The 25,170-nt window shown below is 43.1% G+C and overlaps 1 protein-coding gene and 1 long non-coding RNA gene across 4 annotated transcripts in view; one reads left to right on the forward strand and one right to left on the reverse strand.

Annotated features, from left to right (window-relative positions):
• Positions 1–25,170, reverse strand: part of LOC143930339 (uncharacterized) — an 892,155-nt gene that overhangs the window by 415,207 nt on the left and 451,778 nt on the right. The window lies entirely within an intron of this gene.
• Positions 1–25,170, forward strand: part of CCSER2 (coiled-coil serine rich protein 2) — a 182,706-nt gene that overhangs the window by 38,620 nt on the left and 118,916 nt on the right. For all 3 annotated transcript variants that reach the window (XM_077454593.1, XM_077454594.1, XM_077454592.1), the window contains exons 2-3: positions 13,905–15,276; positions 23,210–23,356. In XM_077454593.1, the coding sequence (XP_077310719.1) occupies positions 13,944–15,276; positions 23,210–23,356 (1,480 nt within the window). In that variant the 5' untranslated portion in view covers positions 13,905–13,943. The remainder of the gene's footprint in view (positions 1–13,904; positions 15,277–23,209; positions 23,357–25,170) is intronic.

Genomic DNA, 25,170 nt, shown 5'->3' on the forward strand with positions numbered 1-25,170 from the left:
TATAATTCTCTCACAATTCCCGTGGCGTAAAATCTTTGACATGCAAAAAAATTGGGCTAACTTTACCTGTTAGTTTTTTTTTTTTTTTTTTTTTTAATTAGTGGCATATTTTTTCCCCAAAAAATTGCATTTGAATGACTGCTGCGCAAATACAGTATGAGATAAAATATTGCAACAACCACCATTTTATTCTCTAGGGTCGCTACAAAAAACGTTATAAAATAAAAAATAATATTATATATCAGGGGTTGACAAATTTGCTTGGAATCTAGGAGCCAGCTAAAAAAGTTAGGAGCCAGGTCCGTGACGGCGATCTGGACCTGTCCCTTGCCTGACATGGAGACGAGTGGGGGGAAGATAGCCCCCAGCCCCCCACCTGTCTCCAAGTCATTGCCCATAGCTCTTAGAGGGACATTTTTAAATTGCATTTTAGTGTAAATATGAGATGTGAGGTCTCTCTGACCCCAGATCTCATATATAAAAGAGGACCTGTCATGCTTTTTTCTATTACAAGGGATTTTTACATTCCTTGTAATAGGAATAAAAGTGACACACATTTTTTTTTTTTTTTAAAAGAACAGTGAAAAAAATAAAAATAAAAGTTAAAATAAGAAAAAAAAATTGTTTTAAATGCGCCCTGTCTTGCCAAGCTTGCGTGCAGAAGCGAACGCATATATGAAAGCGGTGTTCAAACTACACATGTGAGGTATCGCTGCGATCGGTAGAGTAAGAGCAATAATTTTAGCCCCAGACCTCCTCTGTAACTCAAAACGTGCAACCTGAAGAATTTTTTAAACGTCGCCTATGGAGATTTTAAAGGGTAAAAGTTTGTCGCCATTCCATGAGCGGGCGCAATTTTGAAGCGTGACATGTTGGGTATCGATTTACTCGGCGTAACATTATCTTTCACAATATAAAAAAAAAAAAATTGGGCTAACTTTACTGTTGTCTTTTTTTTTTTTTTTTATTAAATAAAAAATTTTTCCCCCAAAAAAGTGCGCTTGTAAGTCCGCTGTGCAAATATGGTGTGACAGACAGTATTGCCACGACCACCATTTTACTCTCTAGGGTGTTAGAATAAATAATAAAAAAAAAAATATTTTTTATATATATATATATATATATATATATATATATAATATTTTTTTTTTGTTTTGTTTAGTTTAGGGGTTCTTAGTAAAGGGATGGAGAAAGACTGGCCCATTAGCATTGTTGGTTGTAATTCCAACGGCCACCACAAGAGGGCACCAGATTCCAGAAGGAACCATAGGATCACAGAAGGCCTCAAAGCCGGGGGCTCAATTACCGGCCGCCTGCGGCGCGGCCCGACGCGATCGCGCGGGGGGGGGTCCACGGAGACGGGATACCCCCAGCTATGCTGCCCCAGGCGCAAGGTCGCTGATTCTAGTCGCCAATGCGACCTGGCGACCGGGTTTTGTCGAGCACTGTTTTTTATATATATATATATATATATATATATATATATATATATATATATATATATATATATATATATATATATATATATATATATATATATATATATATATATAATATTACAATGATTTTAACTTGAAACCAACAAATGTCAGAAAAAGGTTTAGTCTTTGAGTGGCTAAATGTCCCTCATTTTCACACCAAAGTGTGTTCTTTTGATCTAAAGGACAAATTACCATGTTTATACTTACGTTTCACTGCTAAAGAATGTTGTGATTCTTGGCAGACTGCCCTTTTCTTTTCCCTTTCTCAATGGGGAAAAAAGTTTGATAACAATTCTTAATCGCGCTTCATCAGGCCTTATAAGGCAGCCTGCAGTAGACTGCGGCTAACAGCTGAATCCTCGGCTGCTCAAACATCCACTTGATACAATTTTGTGAACGTATGCACTGAAGACAAGGTAGCAGCCTTACAAATCTGAGCCCCAGATACCTGATGGCGAAAAGCCCAGGAGTTTCCTACACCCCTAGTGGAATGAGCCCTCACCCTAAAGGGAGGAGCGTTACGTTTCAGACCATAGGCTTGAATGACCAATTGATGGACCCAATTGGCAATGGAAGCTGCCTGCCCCTTCTTGGGTCATTTTGGGAAACAAAAAAGGAGTCTGATCCTTGGATCTCTGCAGATCTAGACAAATAAACCTTGACTGCCCAGACAACGTCCAAAGAATGCAGTAGTGTCTCTTCCGCCGAACGAGGCTGAGAGGAAAAAGGCGGCCAAATAATGTCCTGATTTAAATGAAAGGCCGACACCACTTTTGGCAAAAAGGATGGAACAGGTCGTAACACGACCTTGTCGTGTGAAGGATCAAGTATGGTTTCCTGCGCGAAAGGACCGCCAACTCCGACACCCTTCTGTCCGAGGTGACTGCCATTAGGAAGGCTAGCTTGCGTGACAAGAAGTCTAATGGAGTTTCCTTGATAGGCTCAAATGGCTGTTTCTGTAACACAGACAACACCAAATTCAAGTCCCAAGGAAACATAGGGGACCTAATGGGGGGGGGGGGTTGCAAGCGAGTTGCCCCCTGCATAAAGGTTCAAATCAGTGAATGAGAAGCTAAAGGCCTTTGGAAGAATACTGATAGGGCCGAAACTTGACCTCTGATTGTACTCCAAGACAATTTGATTTCCACAGCTGACTGTAGAAAAGAGAATTCTTCCAATTCACGTATTTCCGAGGATGCCATTTTTTGGCTTCACACCAAGCAAATAGAAGTCTTCCAGACCTTACGATAGATCTCCCTAGTGACAGCTTTTCTAGCATTCACCACTGGTCCCGAGATGCCACGGTCCTTTAACACCCTGGCTTCAATAGCCATGCCGTAAAATGTAGAGACTGTAAATTGGGGTGGACTATCGAGGTGACGTGGAAGCATCCATGGCCTGTCTATTGTCAGTCTCACAATCTCTGGGGGAAAAAGGGCCTTCTGGGCCAGACTGGTCCCTCCAGAATGACTGGAACTCCCTCTCTCCGAATCTTGCACAACAAATGTGAAAGGAGAGGGATCGGAGGGAAAGCATAAACCAGGGTGTACTGGCTCCATGAAGCTACCAAAGAATCTGCTCAGATTGCCAGAGGATCTCTTGTTTGGCACACAAACTGCTGTAGCTTGTTGAACCTGGATGCCAGTAGATTGACCTCTGGCCATACCCAACATTGGCAAATCTTCTGGAACACCCCTGGGTGAAGGGTCAGGGCACAGATCCTTGCAGGTGGCAGGAATACTCTTGCTTGGACCGTATCTAGGATCAGACCTAACTACTTTAGACTTTAAGCTAGTCTCAAAGTTGACTTTTCAATATTTATGATCCTGCCTAAGCTTTCCAAGTACGCATGTTATGTTACGCATGTTAGTGTGCATGTTATGCTCTGTTCTAGAGCCTGTAGTGAGTGATTTTTGAGCAGGGGGTCATCCATATACCCGAGCACCAGGATCCCCTGGGCCCTTAAAAGACCCAGTACTGGTGCTAGGACCTTTGTGAACACCCGGGGAGCTGTAGCAAGCCCAAAGGGTAGAGCTACAATCTGAAAATGATGTTCCTCTGGCCCTAGCACCCTGTTAGCCGTGGAACTGCCTTGGCGCTTAGCCATATGAGGAAGCGGCCCCTGAGGTTTTAACCACTTAAGCCCCGGACCAATTTGCAGCCAAAGGACCAGGCCCCTTTTTGCGATTTGGCACTGCATCGCTTTAACTGACAATTGCGCGGTCATGCAACGTGGCTCTTAAACAAAATTTGCATCCTTTTTTTTCCCCACAAATAGAGCTTTCTTTTGGTGGTATTTGATCACCTCTGCGGTTTTTATTTTTTGCGCTATAAACAAAAACGGCAATAATTTTGAAAAAAATTAAATATTTTTTACTTTTTGCTATAATATCCCCAAAAAATATAATATAAAAAATTTTTTTTCCTCAGTTTAGGCTGATACATATTCTTCTACATATTTTTGGTAAAAAAAAAATCACAATTAGCGATTATTGATTGGTTTGCACAAAAATGTAAGCGTTTACACAATAGGGGATAGTTTTACAGCATTTTTATAATTTTTTTTGTTTTTTTTTTTTTACTAATGGTGGCGATCAGCGATTTTTATTGTGACTGCGACATTATGGCGGACGCATCGGACATTTTTGATACATTTTTGGAACCATTGTCATTTATACAGCAATCAGTGCTATTTAAATGCACTGATTCCTGTGTAAATGACACTGGCAGTGAAGGAGTTAACCACTAGGGGGCAGTGTAGGGGGTATGTATGACGTGATTTTTTTTTTTATCGTAGGGGGCATGGCCTGGCTTGTGACGTCACTTATTGTCCTTCTTATAAAAGGGAACAGACGATCGGTGACAGCCACACAGGGAAGCACAGAGAGAGGTCTGTTTACACAGACCTCTCCTCGTTCTTCAGCTTTGTGACCCAATCGCAGGACGGCAGCTGCGATCGGGTCCGCGGGTGCCACGGCCACGGAGCTCAGACAAGAAGTCAGCTCGCTCCCGACCCATGGTTTGGCAACAAAAGTGAGTACACCCCTAAGTGAAAATGTCCAAATTGGGCCCAAGTAGCCATTTTCCCTCCCCGGTGTCATGTGACATGTTAGTGTTACAAGGTCTCAGGTGTGAATGGGGAGCAGGTTTGTTAAATTTGGTGTTATCGCTCTTGCTCACTCATACTGGTCACTGGAAGTTCAACATGGCACCTCATGGCAAAGATCTCTTTGAGGATCTGAAAAAAAAATTGTTACATAAAGATGGCCTAGGTTATAAGAAGATTGCTGAGACCCTGAAACTGAGCACAGCACGGTGGCCAAGACCATACAGTGGTTTAACCCTTTCCCGCCGAGCGTACGCAGATCTGCGTACTCGGCTTCCGGGGGGTATACCGGGATGATGCCCGCACCTGCAGGCATCATCCCGGTACCGTTTTGTTCAGCGGGCGATTGGCTTTCCAGCCATAACAACTGATGCGGCTAAAAGCCGCTCGGCTGTTATGCCGGAGGAGCGGGAGGGGACGTCCCCCCCTCCCGCCGCCGCTGTTACCGGTGCTCCCGCTCGATCGGGAGCACCGATTCTTGCTGCGATGCCTCCGGCCGCTGGGGAGGAACTGGAACGAAGCCGTAATCGGCTTCGTTCCAGTCTCCTCATAGTAAACACGGAAGCGACGTCATGACGTCACTTCCCGTTTACTCGGCTGCCAATGGCGCCGGTTTTAAAAAAATATCCGGTATTCAGAATCGCCGTTTTCAGCGATCTGAATACACTGAAGTGTAAAGGAGGGGTGGGGGGTCTTTTAGACCCCCGATCCCTCCATAAAGAGTACCTGTCACCACCTATTACTGTCACAAGGGATGTTTACATTCCTTGTGACAGCAATAAAAGTGATCAAAATTTTTTTTTTTTTTTTTAAACAATTTAGTAATTTTAAAATAAATAAAAAAATAAAAAAAAAATTCATGAAAGTGTACCTTTTCCCAAAAAGTTGCATTTAAAACACCGCTGCGCAAATACCGTGTGACATAAAATATTGCAACAATCGCCGTTTTATTCTCTAGAGTCTCTGTTAAAAAAATATATATAATGTTTGGGGGTTCCAAGTAATTTTCTAGTAGAAAATATGGATTTTAACTTGTAAACACCAAATTCCAAAAATAGGCTTAGTCATGAAAGGGTTAACAGGACAGGTTACACTCAGAACAGGTCTCGCCATGGTCAGCCACAGAAGTTGAGTGCGCATGCTCAGCATCGTATCCTGAGGTTGTCTTTTGGAAATAGATATGAGTGCTGCCGGAATTGCTGCAGAGGTTGAAAGGGTGGGGGGGTCAGCCTGCCAGTGCTCAGACCATGCGTTGCACACTGCATCAAATTGGTCTGCATAGCTGTCATCCCAGAAGGAAGCCTCTTCTAAAGATGATGCACAAGAAAGCCTGCAATTAGTTTGCTGAAGAAATGCAGACTAAGGACATGGATTACTGGAACCATGTCCTGTGGTCTGATGAGGCCAAGATAAACTTATTTGGTTCAGATGGTGTTAAGCGTGTGTGGCATCAACCAGGTGAGGAGTACAAAGATAAGTGTGTCTTGCCTACAGTGAAGCATGGTGATGGGAGTGTCATGGTCTGGGGCTGCATGAGTGCTGCCGGTGTTCTGCCGTATAGTGTCCGGCCATCAAATAGTGTCCGGGCCGTACTGCGCATGCGCAGTACGGAGCGGACGAAGCTTCGGAAAATCTCCGAAGCTGAACAACGCCTGCGCCGTGAGTGGAGGTGGTAGCCCCACCATCCAAGTGCACATAGGGTTGTGAATATTAGAGGGCCCCTCGTGGGCGAGCTTCGGGCTCAGCCTCGCTGCACTCGGCTCTTTTTTATTCCTACTCTATGTCCACTTGGATAGTGGGGATAGAACCTGGACTCACGGTGCAGGCGCCGTTCATCCTCCGCAATTTTCAGAATCTGTGTCGCTGTGTACTGCGCAGTACGCAGCGGACACTATCGGATGGAGGACGTTATATGAGAAGACACCGGCACTGGGGAGCTACAGTTCATTGAGGGAACCATGAATGCAACATGTACTGTGACTTACTGAAGCAGAGTATGATCCACTCCCTTTGGAGACTGGGCCGCAGGGCAGTATTCCAACATAATAATGCCCCCAACACACCTCCAGGACGACCACTGCTAAAGAATATGAGGGTAAAGGTGATGGACTGGCCAAGCATGTCTCCAGATCTAAACCCTATAGAGCATCTGTGGGGCATCTGCAAACGGAAAGTGGAGGAGTGCAAGGTCTCACATCCACCAGCTTCCTGATGTCTTCATGGAGGAGTGGAAGAGGACTCCAGTGGAAACCTGTGAAGCTCTGGTGAACTCCATGCCCAAGAGGATTAAGGCCGTGCTGGAAAATAATGGTGGCCACACAAAATATTGACACTTTGGGCCCAATTTGAACATTTTCACTTAGGGGTGTACGCACTTTTGCCAGCGGTTTAGACATTAATGGCTGTGTGAGTTATTGTGAGTGGACAGCAAATTTACACTGTTTTACAAGCTGTACACTCACTACTTTACAATTTCTTCAGTGTTGTCACATGAAAAGATATAACTAAATATTTACAAAAATGTGAGGGGTGTACTCACTTTTGTGAGATACTGTATTTGTCCAAATGATCACCAAATAAATGTTCCCCATGAAAGGGGAAACCTGCCAATAACTTCTTACAAGGAAGCTCTGCTGACCAGTTCTTAAGCCAGAAAACTCTGCGCATATATACACGCGAGAGAGCCAAACGAGACACCTGCTGTATTGAATCCTTTAAGGCGTCAACAGCAAAACACAGAGCTCGAGGAATATCTGCCTTACTTTCAGGCAGATCATCCTCCTGGTTAGGCCTATCAGGCCGTTTGATCTGATCCTTTACGGATTGGCAGATACCAATTGCTGTAACAGCTGGCTAAATAGCTGGTCTGGCCAAAGAAAAGGAAGCCTTTAAAGTGGTTGTAAACCCTTACAAACCACTTTGACCTACAGGTAAGCCTAGATTAAGGCTTATACAGAGTAAACCAAAATGTTTTTTTGTGTGTTGCGCTGCTGGATTGTATCAGGATGGGGATGTCCAGGATGGGGAGAAGGGGGGAGATTTGTGGGAAAATGGAGGGGAGAAAAATGGGATGGGGAAATGGGGGTATATGCTGTGGTTTTGGTGTATAACAGATTTAGGGTTTCAAATCTGCTGCTCCACAGAATTAGTTCTTAGTGAATATGGCAGAAAATATGGCAGATAATAGTCAATAAGTAGCTGGCAGGTTTTGATATAGAATCATAGGTTATAGCCAATAGTCAATAGTTATAAGAATAGTTACCGTATTTGCCGGCGTATAAGGCGACTGGGCGTATAAGACGACCCCCTATTTTTCAAGTGAAAACATAGGTTTTGGGCAATACTCGCAGTATAAGACTACCCCCCTTCTGAGGCAACACCATTTAAAAAAAACATTAGAACCATTAAAAAACACAAAGCAAGAATTCCAACTACTCATCCGCCATGCTGTGTTATGTCATAAAGTAAATCAAACAATAACACAAACAGAGATCTATTGAATGCCACAACTCTGGAAAGTAGAATTTTTCACTAACCAAACCTATACCACTTTTGGGTTACATTCTATGGGAATTTTCAACCAAAATGCATTTAATAACCCCCCTGTCATATGTCCCAGATTTGCCTGTCCCTCTTGGGTGCCTGGGACCTCAAAGGCACTTGGTCATTGTAAAAAAAACTTTTTAGGAGTGGTATATTGTGAAATATAAAAAAAGTTTTATTTATGAATCTATATAAAAAGGAAAATATATGATAAAAATTATTAAAGTAAGAAAATTAATTAGGGTAAAAAAATGGTTAAAACAAAGTGGATTTGGATTTTAGTGTCATGAGAAAAAAGAAGAAATGTGAACAGAAGGATTGATATGGATAAAAAATAATAATAATATTAAAAATGATGAAAGATGGAATTTTTATTATTATTAAAAGCAAGAGGATTTTTGCAAAGAAAAATAAAAATAAAAATAGACAAATAATAAAAATATGAGTATAAAAATAAAAAATAAAAATAAGTATACATATATTATATAAAAAAAGGGCAAAAAGGTCACCAAGGATGTATTTCTTTGAGGGATATTCAAACGTTAATAGTATAAAAAAATATAAAGAATTCGATAATATAAGAATCGATACTAAAGAAAGAAATAATAAAAAAAAAAAAAAAAATATATATATATATATATATATATATATATATATATATATATATGTGTGTGAGAAATATGAAAAAAGAGAAAATATATGGGGAAATAGATATATGCAAAATAGAATTAATTTGATTAGTGATGGTAAAAACTTTTTTTGTTAAAAATTGATGTAGGTGGAGAATTGATAAACACATATATGTGTACATATGGGAAAGGAGAGGGGAGCACTTTGGATGATAACCGAATAATGTAGAATAGGTAGGTAGGTTGGGTTCAGATGATATATATACACACACACACACTATGTATATACACACTCATGCACACACATATATAAACATATAAACAAGTGGGTGGGACCAGGAGGTATACATACATACATACATATATATATATATATATATATATATATATATATATATATATATATATATATATATATATATATATATATATATATATATATATATATATATATATATATATATACACACATAAGAACGAAGATAATATGAGGAGTGCTTCCGTGCGCTACTACATACACGTGTGCACTCCTATATAGAATCAAATATACAATATTGACAGGGGGATCTGAAAAGACGCGTCGATTTTGATTTGTGTTGGGGGGGGGGGGGGGAGAGAAGGGGTCTCGTTAGGAAGGTATAGTGGATGAAGATTACACAACTGAGTTTATTTCTATTTCTTCGTTGAGGCCTCCAGATGTGAGAGTGTCTAACGTGTATATCCAGAAGGTTTCTCTCTCGCAGAGACGTTTAAAACGCTCTGCGAGGGAGAAAGATCCAGGTACCTGTTCAATGGCCCATACTTGCATGCCCTCAGTGGAACCTTGGTGGTGTTCTTTAAAATGTTGTGGGATGGTGAGATTGGAATCTCCTTCCACTGATCGGCGATGCTCACCGAACCTCTTTCTCAGGGTACGAGTGATACGCCCAATATAGAGTAGGTTGCAGGGGCAGCGGTTTGCATATACTACGAATTCCGAGGAGCAGTTGTAAAATTCTTTAAATTGATATGTATTGCCCTTAGTGGTAAAAGATTTTTGGCGATGGTGGATGAATTTACAGGTCAGGCACTTCATTTTTTTTCATTGATACATGCCCTTCAGGGTGAGAAATGTCCTGGGTAGTTTAGACTTGTTATCGGTTGTTTTCAATTTACTCGGGGCGATGAAACTTTTTACATTGCGGGCTCTGCGATATGTGATCCTGGGGGTATTTGTAATGGAGGATTTTAGTAGGGGGTCTTCCAGAAGGATACCCCAATGGTTTTGGAAAATCTTTTCCATTTTTTTGTGTTGAGAGTGATATTGGGTGATGAATCTGGTGATATGAGTTTGGGAATGGGCAGTCTGTTTGTTCGGTATGGTTTCGTGTTGTTGGAGTGAGTCATGAGGTGTTTCTAACTGGGTGTCCAGGAATTTGGCAAAGGCTTCCTCCACTAGGGTGGAGGGATAGCCTTTGTCTTCGAATTTTCTTTTAAACAGGGTACCTTGCTCAATGTAGTCTGAATTGTGAGTGCAATTTCGTTTCAGACGATTAAATTGGCTTTTTGGGATATTAGTGATCCACCTCGGGTGGTGGCAACTTTGGAAATGTAGATACGAATTTCCTGCAGTGGGTTTGATGTGGTTTCTTGGACAAGTCAAGTTCTTGTTTAAGGAAGAGACTATGGCTGGCATGCTTCACTTCTTAACAAACTTTTCATCCATGGTATATAAAGGGAAAACCTCTTAGAAGGAACAAAAATCCTGTCAGGATGCATACATTGCCTGTTCCAACAGAGAGTGTAAAGCCCCATACACACTATCAGATTTTCTGCTGATTTTTGACTTCAGATTTATCAAAACCACGTAGTGCAAGAAAATCTGATAGTGTGTATGGGGCTTAAGGGGAAAGCCTGTGTGGCCTGAAGAGTCCTCAGGGATCACAAAGAGGACCAGGGAGACTTAGTAACCTCTGCAAGAGGCAACTAAAAGGCAGAACAAACCTTTTCAGTCAGGATCAAAAGCCTCTGTGATTGAGAGGCAGAATCCAACTGGATATCTTCTTGTCCAGATTGCTCAGAAGCAGACTCATCTACCAGGCCATCCACAGAATCCTGAGCTTTAAGCTCTTCCCCATCCTCAACCCATTCCTGCTCCAGACTAAGGGGCTTCGGGGAGGGGAGGGGGATCTGTCACACTTCTAGCCATCCCGCTGGATGGAGGCAATCATGTCAGCAATCCTGTGCTCTAACTGGGCTAGGGCTGAGGACAGTTCATCCTTAGTGATAAAGGGTGAAGCAGGAGCGTTGACTGTAGGTACAATCCCAGATAGGCACAGAGGCGCAGATTGCCCGGAAGCCCCTGGTCCTTCAGGGGATACAGCACTGGGGATATGACTAGGTTCATTAGGAACTACTGATGACAGAGGTGTGCCCTTCCCTATAGTGTTGGTCCTGCTTCTCTTTTTTTGAAGACATTTACTAGCCACAAAAGGGAAGTACCTGGGTGTAGTATTAACACACCTCAGAAGGGAGACCTTTTAATAGGGCTCACCAAGCCCCTATGCAACAATCCCTGCTAAGCACCTTTAGCCTGCCATGCAACTGCTGGTGACTCGCGTGGCCGGGATAAGGAAAAATGAACTGACGCAATTGCCTGGTTCAGAGCCTGCTGTGTCGCACAGCGGCCTTGTGGAAGCACTGTATGCTTGGCATACACAGCTTAAATAAGCTGAATGTGTGCTGGAAAGTACTGCGCATGCGTGTGCACGCACCTGTATGGTCCCGGCAAATGGGCGTGGCCATATTCGTGTATGACGCAAATCTTTGTGCACCCAGATAAAGAGGTTTCACTTACCCGTCCAGGCACAGGGCAGCTTAGAACCTAAGAGTTCAATCTTCACCCATCACGGCGGGTTCCTGACACTTGAGGACCTTTAAGGACTGGTTACCCTTTTCATGTTTAGGGTCCACTTCCTTGGACCTGTACAGCACTCTGCAGGAATGCCTTAGCGCTGTAGTGTCCAGGATTCCACTTCGCAGGGTCCAGTGCCCGGAGGCCGCATTACAGGCAAAACCTCGCAGGATCTTGAGTCTTCTTTGCGAGGCTCAGGTACCATTTTTTTTTTTTTAATCTAGGCTTTATAGGCTTGTGTCAGATGGTTCCGATCTGTCAATCCCTTGATTCATTTAAGAACCGTTTGTGGGACTAGAGACATTGAGCTCAGCGAGCTCAACCTTGAAACTGGTAAAAAACAGAAGTACTAAATGTAAGAAAAAAGAGAGAGTGCATGGAAATAAAATAACGAGCTGGCTGCACACCCCTAAATATTCTAAAAAGAATGAAAGGACAGGTTCCCCTTGGGGTTTTCAGGCAGCGACAAGAAGCAGAAATAAATTTGTAAAAATATATTTATTTTATTAGTTCAAAGGCTTAATCGCCGTCATAAATTTAAAATACGGACTCTGGTATATGTTATTACAGCATATCGATAGGTAAAGGATATATGCAACATTTGGTACAGAGATAGTTACAGGAACAGTTTACAAATACATCAATATTTCAAAAGCTACAAATAGCACCCATGCTGCATTTTGACCTCCAGGGTCTTCTTCAGGGGGGGACAAAACCCAAGCAGAAGGGGTGATTATATCGTATATTCTGCAAATAGTCAAAAGAAAAAAATTTAGCTAATTATTATACCTTATTTCAGTAATATTTACCAGTTCCACCAAACCGTTACTGTTCAACCAGAGACTTTTATTAAAATCTGAAAAAGAAATTAGTGCCTTCTCTCGAAGGGTCATCCTGGTACCGCTGCCCTGCTGTTCTAACCCACTTCATCCACCCACCAAACTGGGGGAAAGAAGAGGGGGGGGGAGAGGAAAATGACTTCACGGGGGCATCGATCGCTGACTTGCAAGAATTGACAGTATCTGGAGTTTATCCAGGGGAACCAGAGGAACAGAAGAGGAGGTTCTTGGCACACCCTAGGTGGCCACACCTAAAAATAATGAAATGGTGTGGGTTAGAACAGCAGGGCAGCGGTACCAGGATGACCCTTCGAGAGAAGGCACTAATTTCTTTTTCAGATTTTAATAAAAGTCTCTAGTTGAACAGTAACGGTTTGGTGGAACTGGTAAATATTACTGAAATAAGGTATAATAATTAGCTAATTTGTAGGCTAAAAAACTCTTTTATTGAAAGTCTTTTTTCTTTTGACTATTTGCAGAATATACGATATAATCACCCCTTCTGCTTGGGTTTTGTCCCCCCCCCCCCTGAAGAAGACCCTGGAGGTCGAAATGCATTGGGGTAGCATGGGTGCTATTTGTAGCTTTTGAAATATTGATTTATTTGTAAACTGTTCCTGTAACTATCTTTGTACCAAATGTTGCATATATCCTTTACCCATCGATATGCTGTAATAACATATACCAGAGTCCGTATTTTAAATTTATGACGGTGATTAAGCCTTTGAACTAATAAAATAAATATATTTTTACAAATTTATTTCTGCTTCTTGTCGCTGCCTGAAAACCCCAAGGGGAACCTGTCCTTTCATTATTTTTAAAAACAGAAGTACTTCCTGTATGGTAGGGGTTATATAGGGGATCACTTCCTATCTAAAGACTTTTAGTCTACCAGTGTCCATTCACCTGGAGATGAAGTATAACCCAGCAGGTAATGAATATTAACTTAACTCTGTGTCACATGATAAAAGAAAAAGATACCAAGGCCATGACTGCAGCCATGGCCCCGGTATAATCACTTCAACCCAAGGATGTATGGGTACATCTTATGGGTGGGAAGTAGTTAAAGGTTTGGCTATAGCTATGCTTTAACATTAAGGGTTATTTTCTGTGCATATATGTCATGGTAAATATGCATGCTAAATATGTATAACTTTAAAGGGGTGCATAATATGATATATCTTGACAACCGTTATTGCAAACAGCAGCTGAGGGTCTGGATTCATGGAAGTGTGAGTATGTATTGTGTCCAGGAGTAGATTTTATTATGTGCTGTATGGACATTAATTCACAGTTGTTATGGCTATGTTTGTCTTTTTTCCTTATTTGTTTGCTGCAATGATCTGTTTTGGATATATAGGTACAATATTGTTGGTATTAAGTGTTTTTTTTTTTTTTTTTTTATCATTACAGATCTGAATTAATTCAAATCACCAATGCACTTGCCCTCCCATGGAAGACAAGTTCCAGCTGCGGGCCTCTATAGGTTCTAAATTACCAAAATTTGGTACATCCAAGCCTGTAGGAAGCTTACTGCAACGGGCACAAAATGGCACATGCAATGGAATATCCGCTAAGGGAAACTTTAGTGGTGAAAAGCACATTGAACATGACAGGACACCTGCATTCACTTTAAACTGGAGCAAATCAAGATATCCACAAAATGACCAAATTTCAAGAGCATCTCCTAATCTTGCCATTGAAAAAAACTCATTCCAGGTAATGGTGCACAATGATGCACCCAGATTAAGTGTCACAAAACCTGGGAAGCAAAGCAACATGTTGGTGTCGCATAAAGAAGACTTGAATGACCATGTACTGTCTAGTTCAACTAAGTTCACAAAAGGTACCCAGTTTGGAAGGACTCCCTACCCTGGGTTAAGTGGACATAAACCTCTGGCTAATGGAGTTTATACAGCTAAGCCCCCAACCGGGTTATATAGACCAAGAGCCAATTCTGCTACAAGTAGAAACTTCACCAATAATGTCTTTACTGACAACAAGCCATTCTCCCATGTTAGGAGATCACAGAGCTTTTCCCACTCTATTCAGAATTCCAAGTTTCCAACTGCAGGATTGACTAGGTCTTATTCTCTTCACAGAGAAACAGATATGCCGAAAATACAATCGCAGCATTTACTTACACGGGCAGATCTTAAATCCAGGACTGCAAAGCAGTATGGTCTGTCAAATGGTAATGAGCCACACATTAAATCTATGTTTACAAGGACATGTCCTACAGGTATAACATCTAGCCTGAAGAAACCCGTTTTTACAAATAGTCCTGTGGCTTTGACTCCTTTAGGTTACAAATTAACCCGTCCATCTTTGCAGAAAGCAAGCAGAGCACCGTACACCACGGAAATCATTCCTGATGGAACAAAAGGATCTTCTCTCACTCCTGTAAACAACAAAATAGAATTCTTGTCAAATGGGACATGTCAAGCAATGGAGCAACACCATAAAGTGGAAGACAAGGACTTGGACATCGATATTCTTTCTTCTTGCAATAATCTAGAAAGGCAAGACTTCAGAGATGGTTATTTCAGTGAAGATGTGGATGAACTTTCTATTTCCTCTTTGTCATCATCTGACAAGAATGATTTCAGTGAGGATTTTAGTGATGATTTTCTAGACTTGGAGGATGCAAATAAAATCATTATTGTGGAAAAACAAGAGAAGACATTGCCTGATGAGCCATCACAACATTCATTGGCTGAACCGCGAGTTGAAAAACAAAATATTAGCAATAACCTGGAGGAGTGGCTTGATATGAATATGTCTGGTAAATTTACCTATTTGCAGTAATTACACATGGTTCATGGTTCTTAAAGCCCAAGTACAGCTAAACCATTTTTATTTTTTTATAGTTTTGAACAAAGTTGGGATAACCTAAACCCTACTACCTATGCCAAGAACTCCAAACTGCAGCACATGGGCCAAAGGTGTCCCTTTGCTTGCCTTCATCCGGCCCTTGGGGCACTTTTCCTTCCAATGATATAAAGCACTATTCCTCCCACTGACACCAATGACGGGAGCCCTGTTCCTCCCACTGACACCAATGACGGGGGCCCTGTTCCTCCCACTGACACCAATGACGGGGGCCCTGTTCCTCCCACTGACACCAATGACGGGGGCCCTGTTCCTCCCACTGACACCAATGACGGGGGCCCTGTTCCTCCCACTGACACCAATGACGGGGGCCCTGTTCCTCCCACTGACGGGGGCCCTGTTCCTCCCACTGACACCAATGACGGGGGCCCTGTTCCTCCCACTGACACCAATGACGGGGGCCCTGTTCCTCCCACTGACACCAATGACGGGGGCCCTGTTCCTCCCACTGACACCAATGACGGGGGCCCTGTTCCTCCCACTGACACCAATGACGGGGGCCCTGTTCCTCCCACTGACACCAATGACGGGGGCCCTGTTCCTCCCACTGACACCAATGACGGGGGCCCTGTTCCTCCCACTGACACCAATGACGGGGGCCCTGTTCCTCCCACTGACACCAATGACGGGGGCCCTGTTCCTCCCACTGACACCAATGACGGGGGCCCTGTTCCTCCCACTGACACCAATGACGGGGGCCCTGTTCCTCCCACTGACACCAATGACGGGGGGCCTGTTCCTCCCACTGACACCAATGACGGGGGCCCTGTTCCTCCCACTGACACCAATGACGGGGGCCCTGTTCCTCCCACTGACACCAATGACGGGGGCCCTGTTCCTCCCACTGACACCAATGACGGGGTCCCTGTTCCTCCCACTGACACCAATGACGGGGTCCCTGTTCCTCCCACTGACACCAATGACGGGGTCCCTGTTCCTCCCACTGACACCAATGACGGGGGCCCTGTTCCTCCCACTGACACCAATGACGGGGGCCCTGTTCCTCCCACTGACACCAATGACGGGGGCCCTGTTCCTCCCACTGACACCAATGACGGGGGCCCTGTTCCTCCCACTGACACCAATGACGGGGGCCCTGTTCCTCCCACTGACACCAATGACGGGGGCCCTGTTCCTCCCACTGACACCAATGACGGGGGCCCTGTTCCTTTTTTTTTTTTTACTTCTACTGACCACCCCCTAATACTGGGGCATTTTTTACTCCCACTGGCCACAATCTGGCCCCTTAAAGTTTGAAAGTCAGTAAACTGGCCCTTTGTTTTGAATGTTTTTGGAGACCCCTGGTTTATGTTCCTGTTGGGAAATTTACCCTCACTCTCTGCTCTAATGACTGTCATTGGGACAGTGAGTGAAAGAGAAAATCTACCTAATGATGACAAACGGCTTTCATATCCTGACAAAGTTCTAAACATTTACTCTACTAAAAATGTTGTTTTCACATTGTCAGTTTTCCTGCTTCGAAGATTTAATTTCCTTCCCCGCTTACCATCTTTTAATTTGCAAATGTTTTCAAACTAGGACTACTCTATTCAGACAATAATTTTTTTTTTTTTGTCTGGAGTTAGCCACGTTTTGGTCAGAGTTTCCATGGTTGTTGAAAAATGAAATTACATGCTGGCTTTTTATGCCTCTTCAAGATTCCAGCGGTGAGCTATACCTATCAGAATTGTAAGGCTGATGTAAACCATGCAAAACAGACAAATAATGTCGTGGCTCTATTCTGATACATGGTGTGATTGCCTACAAATATCTGAAGCAAACAACAAACAAAGTCCGTGCAATATGGCAGATAAAAACCACCAGCAGTATCCAAATATAGTTCCAAGTCTTTAGTATAAACTGAAACAAAGTCTTCTGCAGCTGTCCCCGATTACACCATGCACAAGGGAGTGCACTGGATCCGAGCAAAAGACGAGAGAAAACGGGGAAACGCACACCTTGCACAGTTAAAGTGGAAGTTCAGCCAAAAACAAAATCTAAATCTACTGTCAGCCAGATTCTAAGTCAAATCTACCTAACCTTGGGTGGCAAAAATCGCTATACATACCTCTTCTGCAGCCGCTCCGGTCTCCAGCGGAGAATGCTGTGTTCAGGAGAGATAGCCGACAATTACTGGAACATACCAGGGACGTCACCCATAGAGTTGCTATGGGGCTTCCATTGTTGGCTGCCTCTCCTGCACACTCCTAAACAGAGAAGCCGCTGTTGACATCTCAGAATGGGCCCAGACTGGATCGCCTGCAGAAAAGGTTTTTATAGCAATTTTTGTTTTACAGGACTAGATAGATTAGTCTTAGAATGTGGCTGCCAGTAGATTTAAATTTAACTGTTTGCTGCCTGCCCACCGTCAAACGACGGCGGGTGGTGCAGCTCTCGCTCTGGGATGATGTCCTATGACTGCATCCCAGAATGGCTGTTCTCACACACACACAGCGTGGTGATCGCAACTGTGTCGTGTGGCTAAGACATGGCGTGACCCCGATATCTACCTGTAAAGAGCCGCATCCTTGGCTCTTTAACCATGCCATCGGCTGTGTCCAATTACAGCCGGTCACTTGTAAACAAGGAGAGGCCGGTAATCGGCTCTCCTCGCCTCACACTGACAAAATGGGAGGCGAGGAGAGCCTACCAGCAGCCCACCACTGCCACCAATCAGTGCCCATTAGTGATGCCAATCAGTGCTGGCAATCAGTGATGCCCATCAGTACCACCTATCTGTGCCATCTATCCGTGCCGCCTATCAGTGCCCATCAGTGCCACATATCTGTGCCACCTATCAGTGCCCATAAGTGCGGCATATCAGTGCCTACTCATTAGTACCACCTCATCAATGCCCACCAGTTCAACCTTTCAGTGCCGCCTCATCAGCGCACATCAGTGAAGGCGAAAAATTATTTAGTTACAAAATTTACTGACAGAAAAAAAGTAAACTTTTTTTTTTTCAACATTTTTCGTCTTTTTTTTTTGTTAAATATTAAAAAGAAACAGCAGTGATTAAATACCACCAAAATAAAGCTCTATTTGTGTGAAGAAAATGCTAAAAAATTTGTTTGGATAGTGTTTTGACAATTGTCATTCAAAGTGCAACAGCGCTGAAAGCTGAAAAATGGCCTGTGCAGGAAGGGGGTGAAAGTGCCTGGTAGGCAAATGGTTAAACTTTTAATGATCAAAGTATAAACATCAACCATGATTGCACTCACACATTTTATAGACTACAAGCTCCTTGAATGGAGCCCCATCTTGCCAAAGTTGTAGAACTGTTCACATTGTGGCCAATGATTAGCGGTTACTCAGTATAAAGTTTGAATCTCTCACTGCAGACCGACAGACTGAAGGAAAGCAAACCATTTAGCTTGATACCTTCCTTCAGCCTGTCCATTTGCAGTGAGAGATTCAAACTTTATGCTGAGCAAACGCTGGACCACCATGTGAACAGTTCTGCAACTTTAGCAAGATGGAGCTACATTCAAGGAGCTTGTAGTCTATTAAATATGTGAGTGCAACCAGTCATTTTATTTTACTTTGATCATTAAAGGTTTACCTGCGCAAGGTGTGCACATCCCTGTTTTTTGTTTGTTTTTTCTTTTGCTCAAACGTCTGCAGAGACATCTGAGCTGTGCACATTTCCCTTTTCTAATTATCTTCTTGCCCAGTCTACATAGTGAGTAAATGTCAGTATAATAAAGTGGTTGTAAACGCTTATGCCATTTACACACAACCAGTTTTCCCCGTCAGAATAAACTCTGAAGGTTTTTCCGACGGAATTCTGCTGAAACTGTCTTGCGTACACACGATCACACCAAAGTCCAAACGACAAGAATGCGGTGACGTAAAATGCGTATGACGGGACTAGAAAAAGGAAGATTAATAGCCAGTAGCCAATAGTTTCCATCTCGTACTTGCTTCAGAGCATGCGTCGCTTTTGGTCTGTCGGAACAGCATACAGACGAGCAGTTTTCCTGATAGGAATTGGTTTTGGTTCCGTTTGAAATATTTAGAACATGTTCTATTTCTATGCCCGTCAGAATTTTCGATGTAAAAAGTCCGATGAGGCATACACACCATCGGAATATATACGATGAAAAGCTCCCGTCTGACTTCTCCTGACGGACATTCTGCTCGTGTGTACGCGGCATTACATATACCCAGTGAAGTGACTGGCCTCAGGTGATATAGAGATGAAACAAATCCTACTACATAAGTTGTACCTGTTTATCTGCTGTCTTCTCTACATCTGTTCAGAGTCCAGAATTAATAAAGCTTGTCTGAGCTGTTAGAAAAAGGGGGCAGAAAGCTGACGTTACACTCTGCAGAGCTCAATGAGGAGACCTCTAACAGCTGATTGGAAGGAATTGGCACCCTCCCCCTTTACACAGCATACAGAAACAGAGCCGAGGATGCCAATCTTCTGGAGATCCCTCCCCTGTCACTATTTTTCTCTTTGTGTCCAGAAAACCTTTCAGAAGTGATTCATGTTGATAGCAGAGGAAGGGAGCAGCAGACAGGAATGACACTTGATGCTCTAGATGGAGACAAGTACACGCTATAGAGGGATATGCTTTGTTCCTATTTTATGTCTGAGGTTTGCAACCACTTTAACTTATACACATTAGAAAATATTTATATATTGTATTTTAAATATTTATATTTGTATTTTATAACAGTGGTACTGGTCACCATGGAATACCTAACATGTTACTCTATGGTGTTGAGAGATTTTGTTTTAAGCAAAATTAGGACCAGTATCATAAAACATTGCTTTATGATTACTGTAAACATACGGTTTGTAGTGTAGGCAAGTGTATTTTTTTTACACTGATTGGCTTACTTGACCTGTGCTAAGTAAATTAATATATTGTTTTGTCAGTTAAAGCTTACATCAGGCAGTTGGTTAATACAGATGAAATGGATATATGAGAGCTGTTTAACCTGCCAAAGGATTTGTATTTCTGTCCATCAATTAGACATTTACATGGTGCTTCCAGACAAGCACAGCCAGCCTGGAGAGCACTATACAGCTAGGTCTCATCTCTCCATGCTCACTGACAGTGAAGGAGAAGCTACAGACTGACCCCTAGTTCACACCGGCAGTTGCGTGGGCACAGCACCCCAATCATTTGAATGGGCTGCCATGCCTGCATTTCCCGCAAAAAATGGTGCTGTCACCTTTTATAAAATGCCGCTTGAGGGAAAATACATGGTGCTTCAGCACCATGCAATTTTCTGTTCCCACACCCGCAAAAGCGCTACGGGTTGAGATGCATGGAAGTGCTACTAAGAAATAATGGCAGCTCCCATGTCTACTGAGAGGCACGATTTGGGTGCGGGAACAGCAGCAATACCCTCTGTTAACAGTCATGCATACTGAGCTAATGCATAGCTGTGTGCATAGCAGCCATTTTGTCATGTCTCAGCTCACCTCAGCCATGTTGTCTTGTGAAGGGTACACCACAGTGACCTAATAACTGTCATCTTCCAAAATCCTGAGAGCCATCATATACCTGCCGTAAATAGCTCAATCCACATAGTGCAGACAGTGTAGTAAGATAGTTCTGATTCCAAAGAAAAGGGAGATGCCAGGGCAGTTTTGGGATTCTCCTTTACCATCAAATCAGGAACATCTGCCAAGTTTGAGAACCAATAACATCATCGACCGAACTCTGATTAACCCAAGGACAAGTCTGCCTTATTTCTTTATTGTTTTATATTGTCTTTATTTCTTTGAAACACCCTTTTATATTAACATTTTTATTTGCACCAATTTTGATCTTTCCATTATTAAAACCTTATTTTGAAAAGTGTTAACCTTGTCCCTGATCTCTTAAAGCGGTTTTGTACACAAAATTGCAAGTTCATCTTATCCAAATCGCTTTGTACCATAGATGCAGATATGACCATTGAAATAAAATAATATACAGTATTTACCTTACATCTGTAATCTTTATGCCGACTTCCGGGCTCTCCTCCCGTGGGAGTAGTCGTGTTTATCGGCTTCGCAATGATCCCTGGGAACTATTTTAGCTATTTCCCAAGAATCCGTGGGGGACACAGTCATGCCGAAATCTCGTGAGATTTCGGAAGGAGGACGCCGTTCACGTGACGAGGGCGTGTCCGAAATTGCCATTTTCAAAGTGGGCAGGCAGCTGTATTTGCCATTACCACTATAGCACACGAGGCAAGAGGAAGCGAGATGGAGCGGTGGATGCTGGGAGCACAGCGTCATCGCATCCAGGAAGTAAATGCTTGTGGGCTTCAAATGCCCACAGTGAAAATGGAAACCGCCGGACTGCATTTTTAAAAGTTATCCTTAGAAATGAAATCGTCACGCCGGGGGTTAAAAAGACGCCGATCGTGACTACAAAGACACCTAAGGAATCGCCCACCAGTGACACAGGTAAAAAAAAAAAAAAAATCGGCAGCGGAATCCCGCTTTAATGCAAGCTATAAAAGAACCTGTCTCTTTAAAGAGGAAGTAAACCCTGATGGGTTTACTTCCTCTTTTTTTCCCTGCAAAGGTAAAGCATAATGGACTACTATGCATCGCATAGTAGCTCATTATGTGTCACTTACCTGACACAGGAGCCAGCGAAGTCGCCGCTGATCCCTGTAGTCCGCCGCATCCATCTTGCTGGTGGCGTCTCGCAGCTCCGACCAATGACAGCGGCGAAGCCGCGATGACGTCACTCCCGCGCATGCGCACGGGAGTCGCGTCTCGCAGCTCCGACGCTGCCATTCGGCGAAGCCGCGATGACGTCACTCCCGCGCATGCGCACGGGAGTCGACAAATTAGGCAAATCCATTCTTGGATTTGCCGCATTTAGTGCGCCTGCGCGCCGCTGTGTACGGCGCATGCGCCGTAGACAGCGGTGCCCATTTTCGGGCAAATATCTCCTAAACCATATAGGTTTAGGAGATATTGCTTGGACCTACAGGTAAGCCTTAATCTAGGCTTACCTGTAGGTCAAAGTGGTTTGAAGGGGTTTACTTCCTCTTGAAGAGTGCTACTGTACAGGATCAATCCTATGAACATATCTGTGGTGGCAGTGTGTGCTACAGACGATTATTCTAAAATAATACTTGTAATGCTAAATTGGTGGAAGTTCTGACTCTTGATTAAAATTCAGTGGTGGCAGTTAAGGGTTAATTGTTTGATTAACCCAGTAACAATCGCTCTCAGGCTGCTGGCACCTAGATTGTCTCACAAGATGGAAAATTTGTGTGTCGGGTGCAGAGAGTGGCATTGTTACATAAGTTACAGCGCGGTGTGAGATTGTCCGGTCCTTTGTCACGAGTTGGTGAGGGGGGCAGTAATCTGCTACCTGCGTTCATCAAATACCCTCCACCTCCCGCTCAGGTGCAGTCGTGTGAACCTAGCCTGACTCTTTTCTGCCATTTAGCATGTTCATTCTTGGTACATGAACACTGCAACTGATTGGCTGTTGTTGTTACCTCTCCCTCCCCCATTCTGAGCTCTGCTGTAGGTTTGCAAGATACCAACTCAAATTCAGTTCATTTACACTTGATGCTTTTCAAAATACAGCTAATGATTTTTTAATGAACGCATAACTGTATGAGTCTTTTTCCTACCGGTATCTGTCTGGATCCAGTTCAGTTTTCGTTTACTGAAAGCCCCTCTCTGGTGGTTGTCAGCAAACAACTGCATATAACAGTAATTGTTTTCTGCTTAACTTAATACTTCGAAAGCACTCATTACTGTACAACATTCCTTAATCATTCATTACTTTCATGTGATTCAAAATAGTACTTATAGAATTCTAAAAATTGTGTTTTTAATCATTTTATAGATTTGGAAGATGGGAATAAAGCACTCAGTGATGAAAAACTTGACAAACCCTTACCAGAAGAGCCATTATATTCACTGGGTGAACTCAAAGCTAGAAATCAACGCAACAGCAATACTTCAGATGACTGGATTGATGTGACTATATCAGGTAAATGGTATTGCATTTAACACATGAAAACATAGTACTTAAAGTGCCCATTTCATTAAATGTGGAAAACGGCTGTGCCTGTGTTTAAAAAATGCCTCTTTCTCTGCCTGCACCACCGAAAGGCACTTGGTTGATTATGTGTCAGCCTATGAAGTTCTAGAAAATGTAGTAACTTGTGAAGGTGTAGTCTGGGTCAAAAACAGATGAAAAAAAAGCTGCTTGCACTATGTCAGATATGGAAGTAAAATCACAATGTAGATTACTGAAATTCCATATATGTGATGCAGTATAACATCGTGCCACACAGTGAGAGACAACTGCAATACAAAATAAACTCAATAATGAAATGACACAACAAACTTAAAGCAGAACTATACTGCATATGAATACTACAAACAATATTTAATCCATGTTTATATTCAGCTAAACTCACTCATCCATCCATGTCTTTATGCTTTATTTTGCTGAGAAATCACTTTGAAAAACAGCCCCTAGCATTTCTGGCTGTGACTGTCAGGAGTCAGCAGCTGGGAGACCAGATGTATGTAGCTGCACACAGAAACCGGGACCAGACCATATGTATATATCTTTAAAATGAGGTTTATTTACATTGAAACAAAAGACAATCACACACCAGTAAATGGCAAACATAAACCACAAGTGACCCACAGCCAAAAATGCCTAAGTGGAACCTAGCAAACGAATTTTCTTTATCGTACATCATGGGATACAGTGTCGTAAGTAATTACTTAATGGGTTATGGGCCACCTTCAGGTGATGGACACTGGTATACCCAATACAGAAAGTTCACTCCCTATATAACCCCCCTCCTTCCAGGAGCACATCAGTTTTTTTCGCCAGTGTCTAAGGTGTTGGTCACGAGTGAAGATGTGCTCTTAGGAGCTCCACTGGAGGGATCCATGCTGGATTTAAATCACCTCCACAGACCAGATCCTTCCAAGCCAGTGAGGCCACAGGATGGTCCCCGGGCTTCGCACAGAAGAACAAGGTTTTGCCTGTAAGCCTCTTTTGAGGGCTGGACCCCAGGACCCAGGGCTCTTTTTGGTCATGCTACATAACCTAAAGTTGATCCTGAGGGGTGCTATACATGTCCAAAGGAGTGGAACGCATATAATAGGGACCCAGTCTTTGAAAGTTTACTAACGTAGCCCGCTGTGATGGGTGAAGTTTGGATCTGTCTGTTTCCAGCAGTATCCTGCAGCAAGGAAAAGGTAAGTGAAGAAGCCTAGGAACTGTAAAAAGTCCACCTAAGCCTTTTTCTTCCATATGGAAAACATTGTAATGCCTTAAAATCTCCACTAGAGTAAGTAAAAATACACATACCTTGGTACGTTGCTTCTCAGCAGCTCTGTCCAGCTATAGCGTGTGTGTGTGTGTGTCCCAGCAGCAGGAGGGGGTTCCTAATTGAACAAAGATGTTTCTTCCCCCCTGGTGGGGGGAAGGAGGCTGGGGATATGCAGATAGTTTTTAACAGGAGTCATTATATAACAAAGGTGTTACCATAAGCCTCACACTGTGGAGGAAACCACCCCCCGAGGAGGGGTGTGGTTATGGCTTCCTATGGGTAAATAAATGACTCGCGTGTCAGACTGCCTTTTAGAACACCCAAGCCTTGTACATTGTCAGTGTTACAAACTTCCTGCCAGACAGCGATTGCAGCCTCCTCTCCTTCGGGTTTGCATTGCAGACCCGAATGTCTCGTGCCTATCGGCAGTCTTCATTCCAGAAGTAGAGAATTGGCAGACGGACTACTTGAGTCGCCAGCAGTTATTCCCGGGGGAATGGTCTCTTCA

Source organism: Lithobates pipiens, unplaced genomic scaffold (assembly GCF_037356315.1).
Source record: "Lithobates pipiens isolate NorthernLeopardFrog02 unplaced genomic scaffold, aLitPip1_a1.2 Scaffold_25, whole genome shotgun sequence".
Lineage (NCBI taxonomy): Eukaryota > Metazoa > Chordata > Amphibia > Anura > Ranidae > Lithobates > Lithobates pipiens.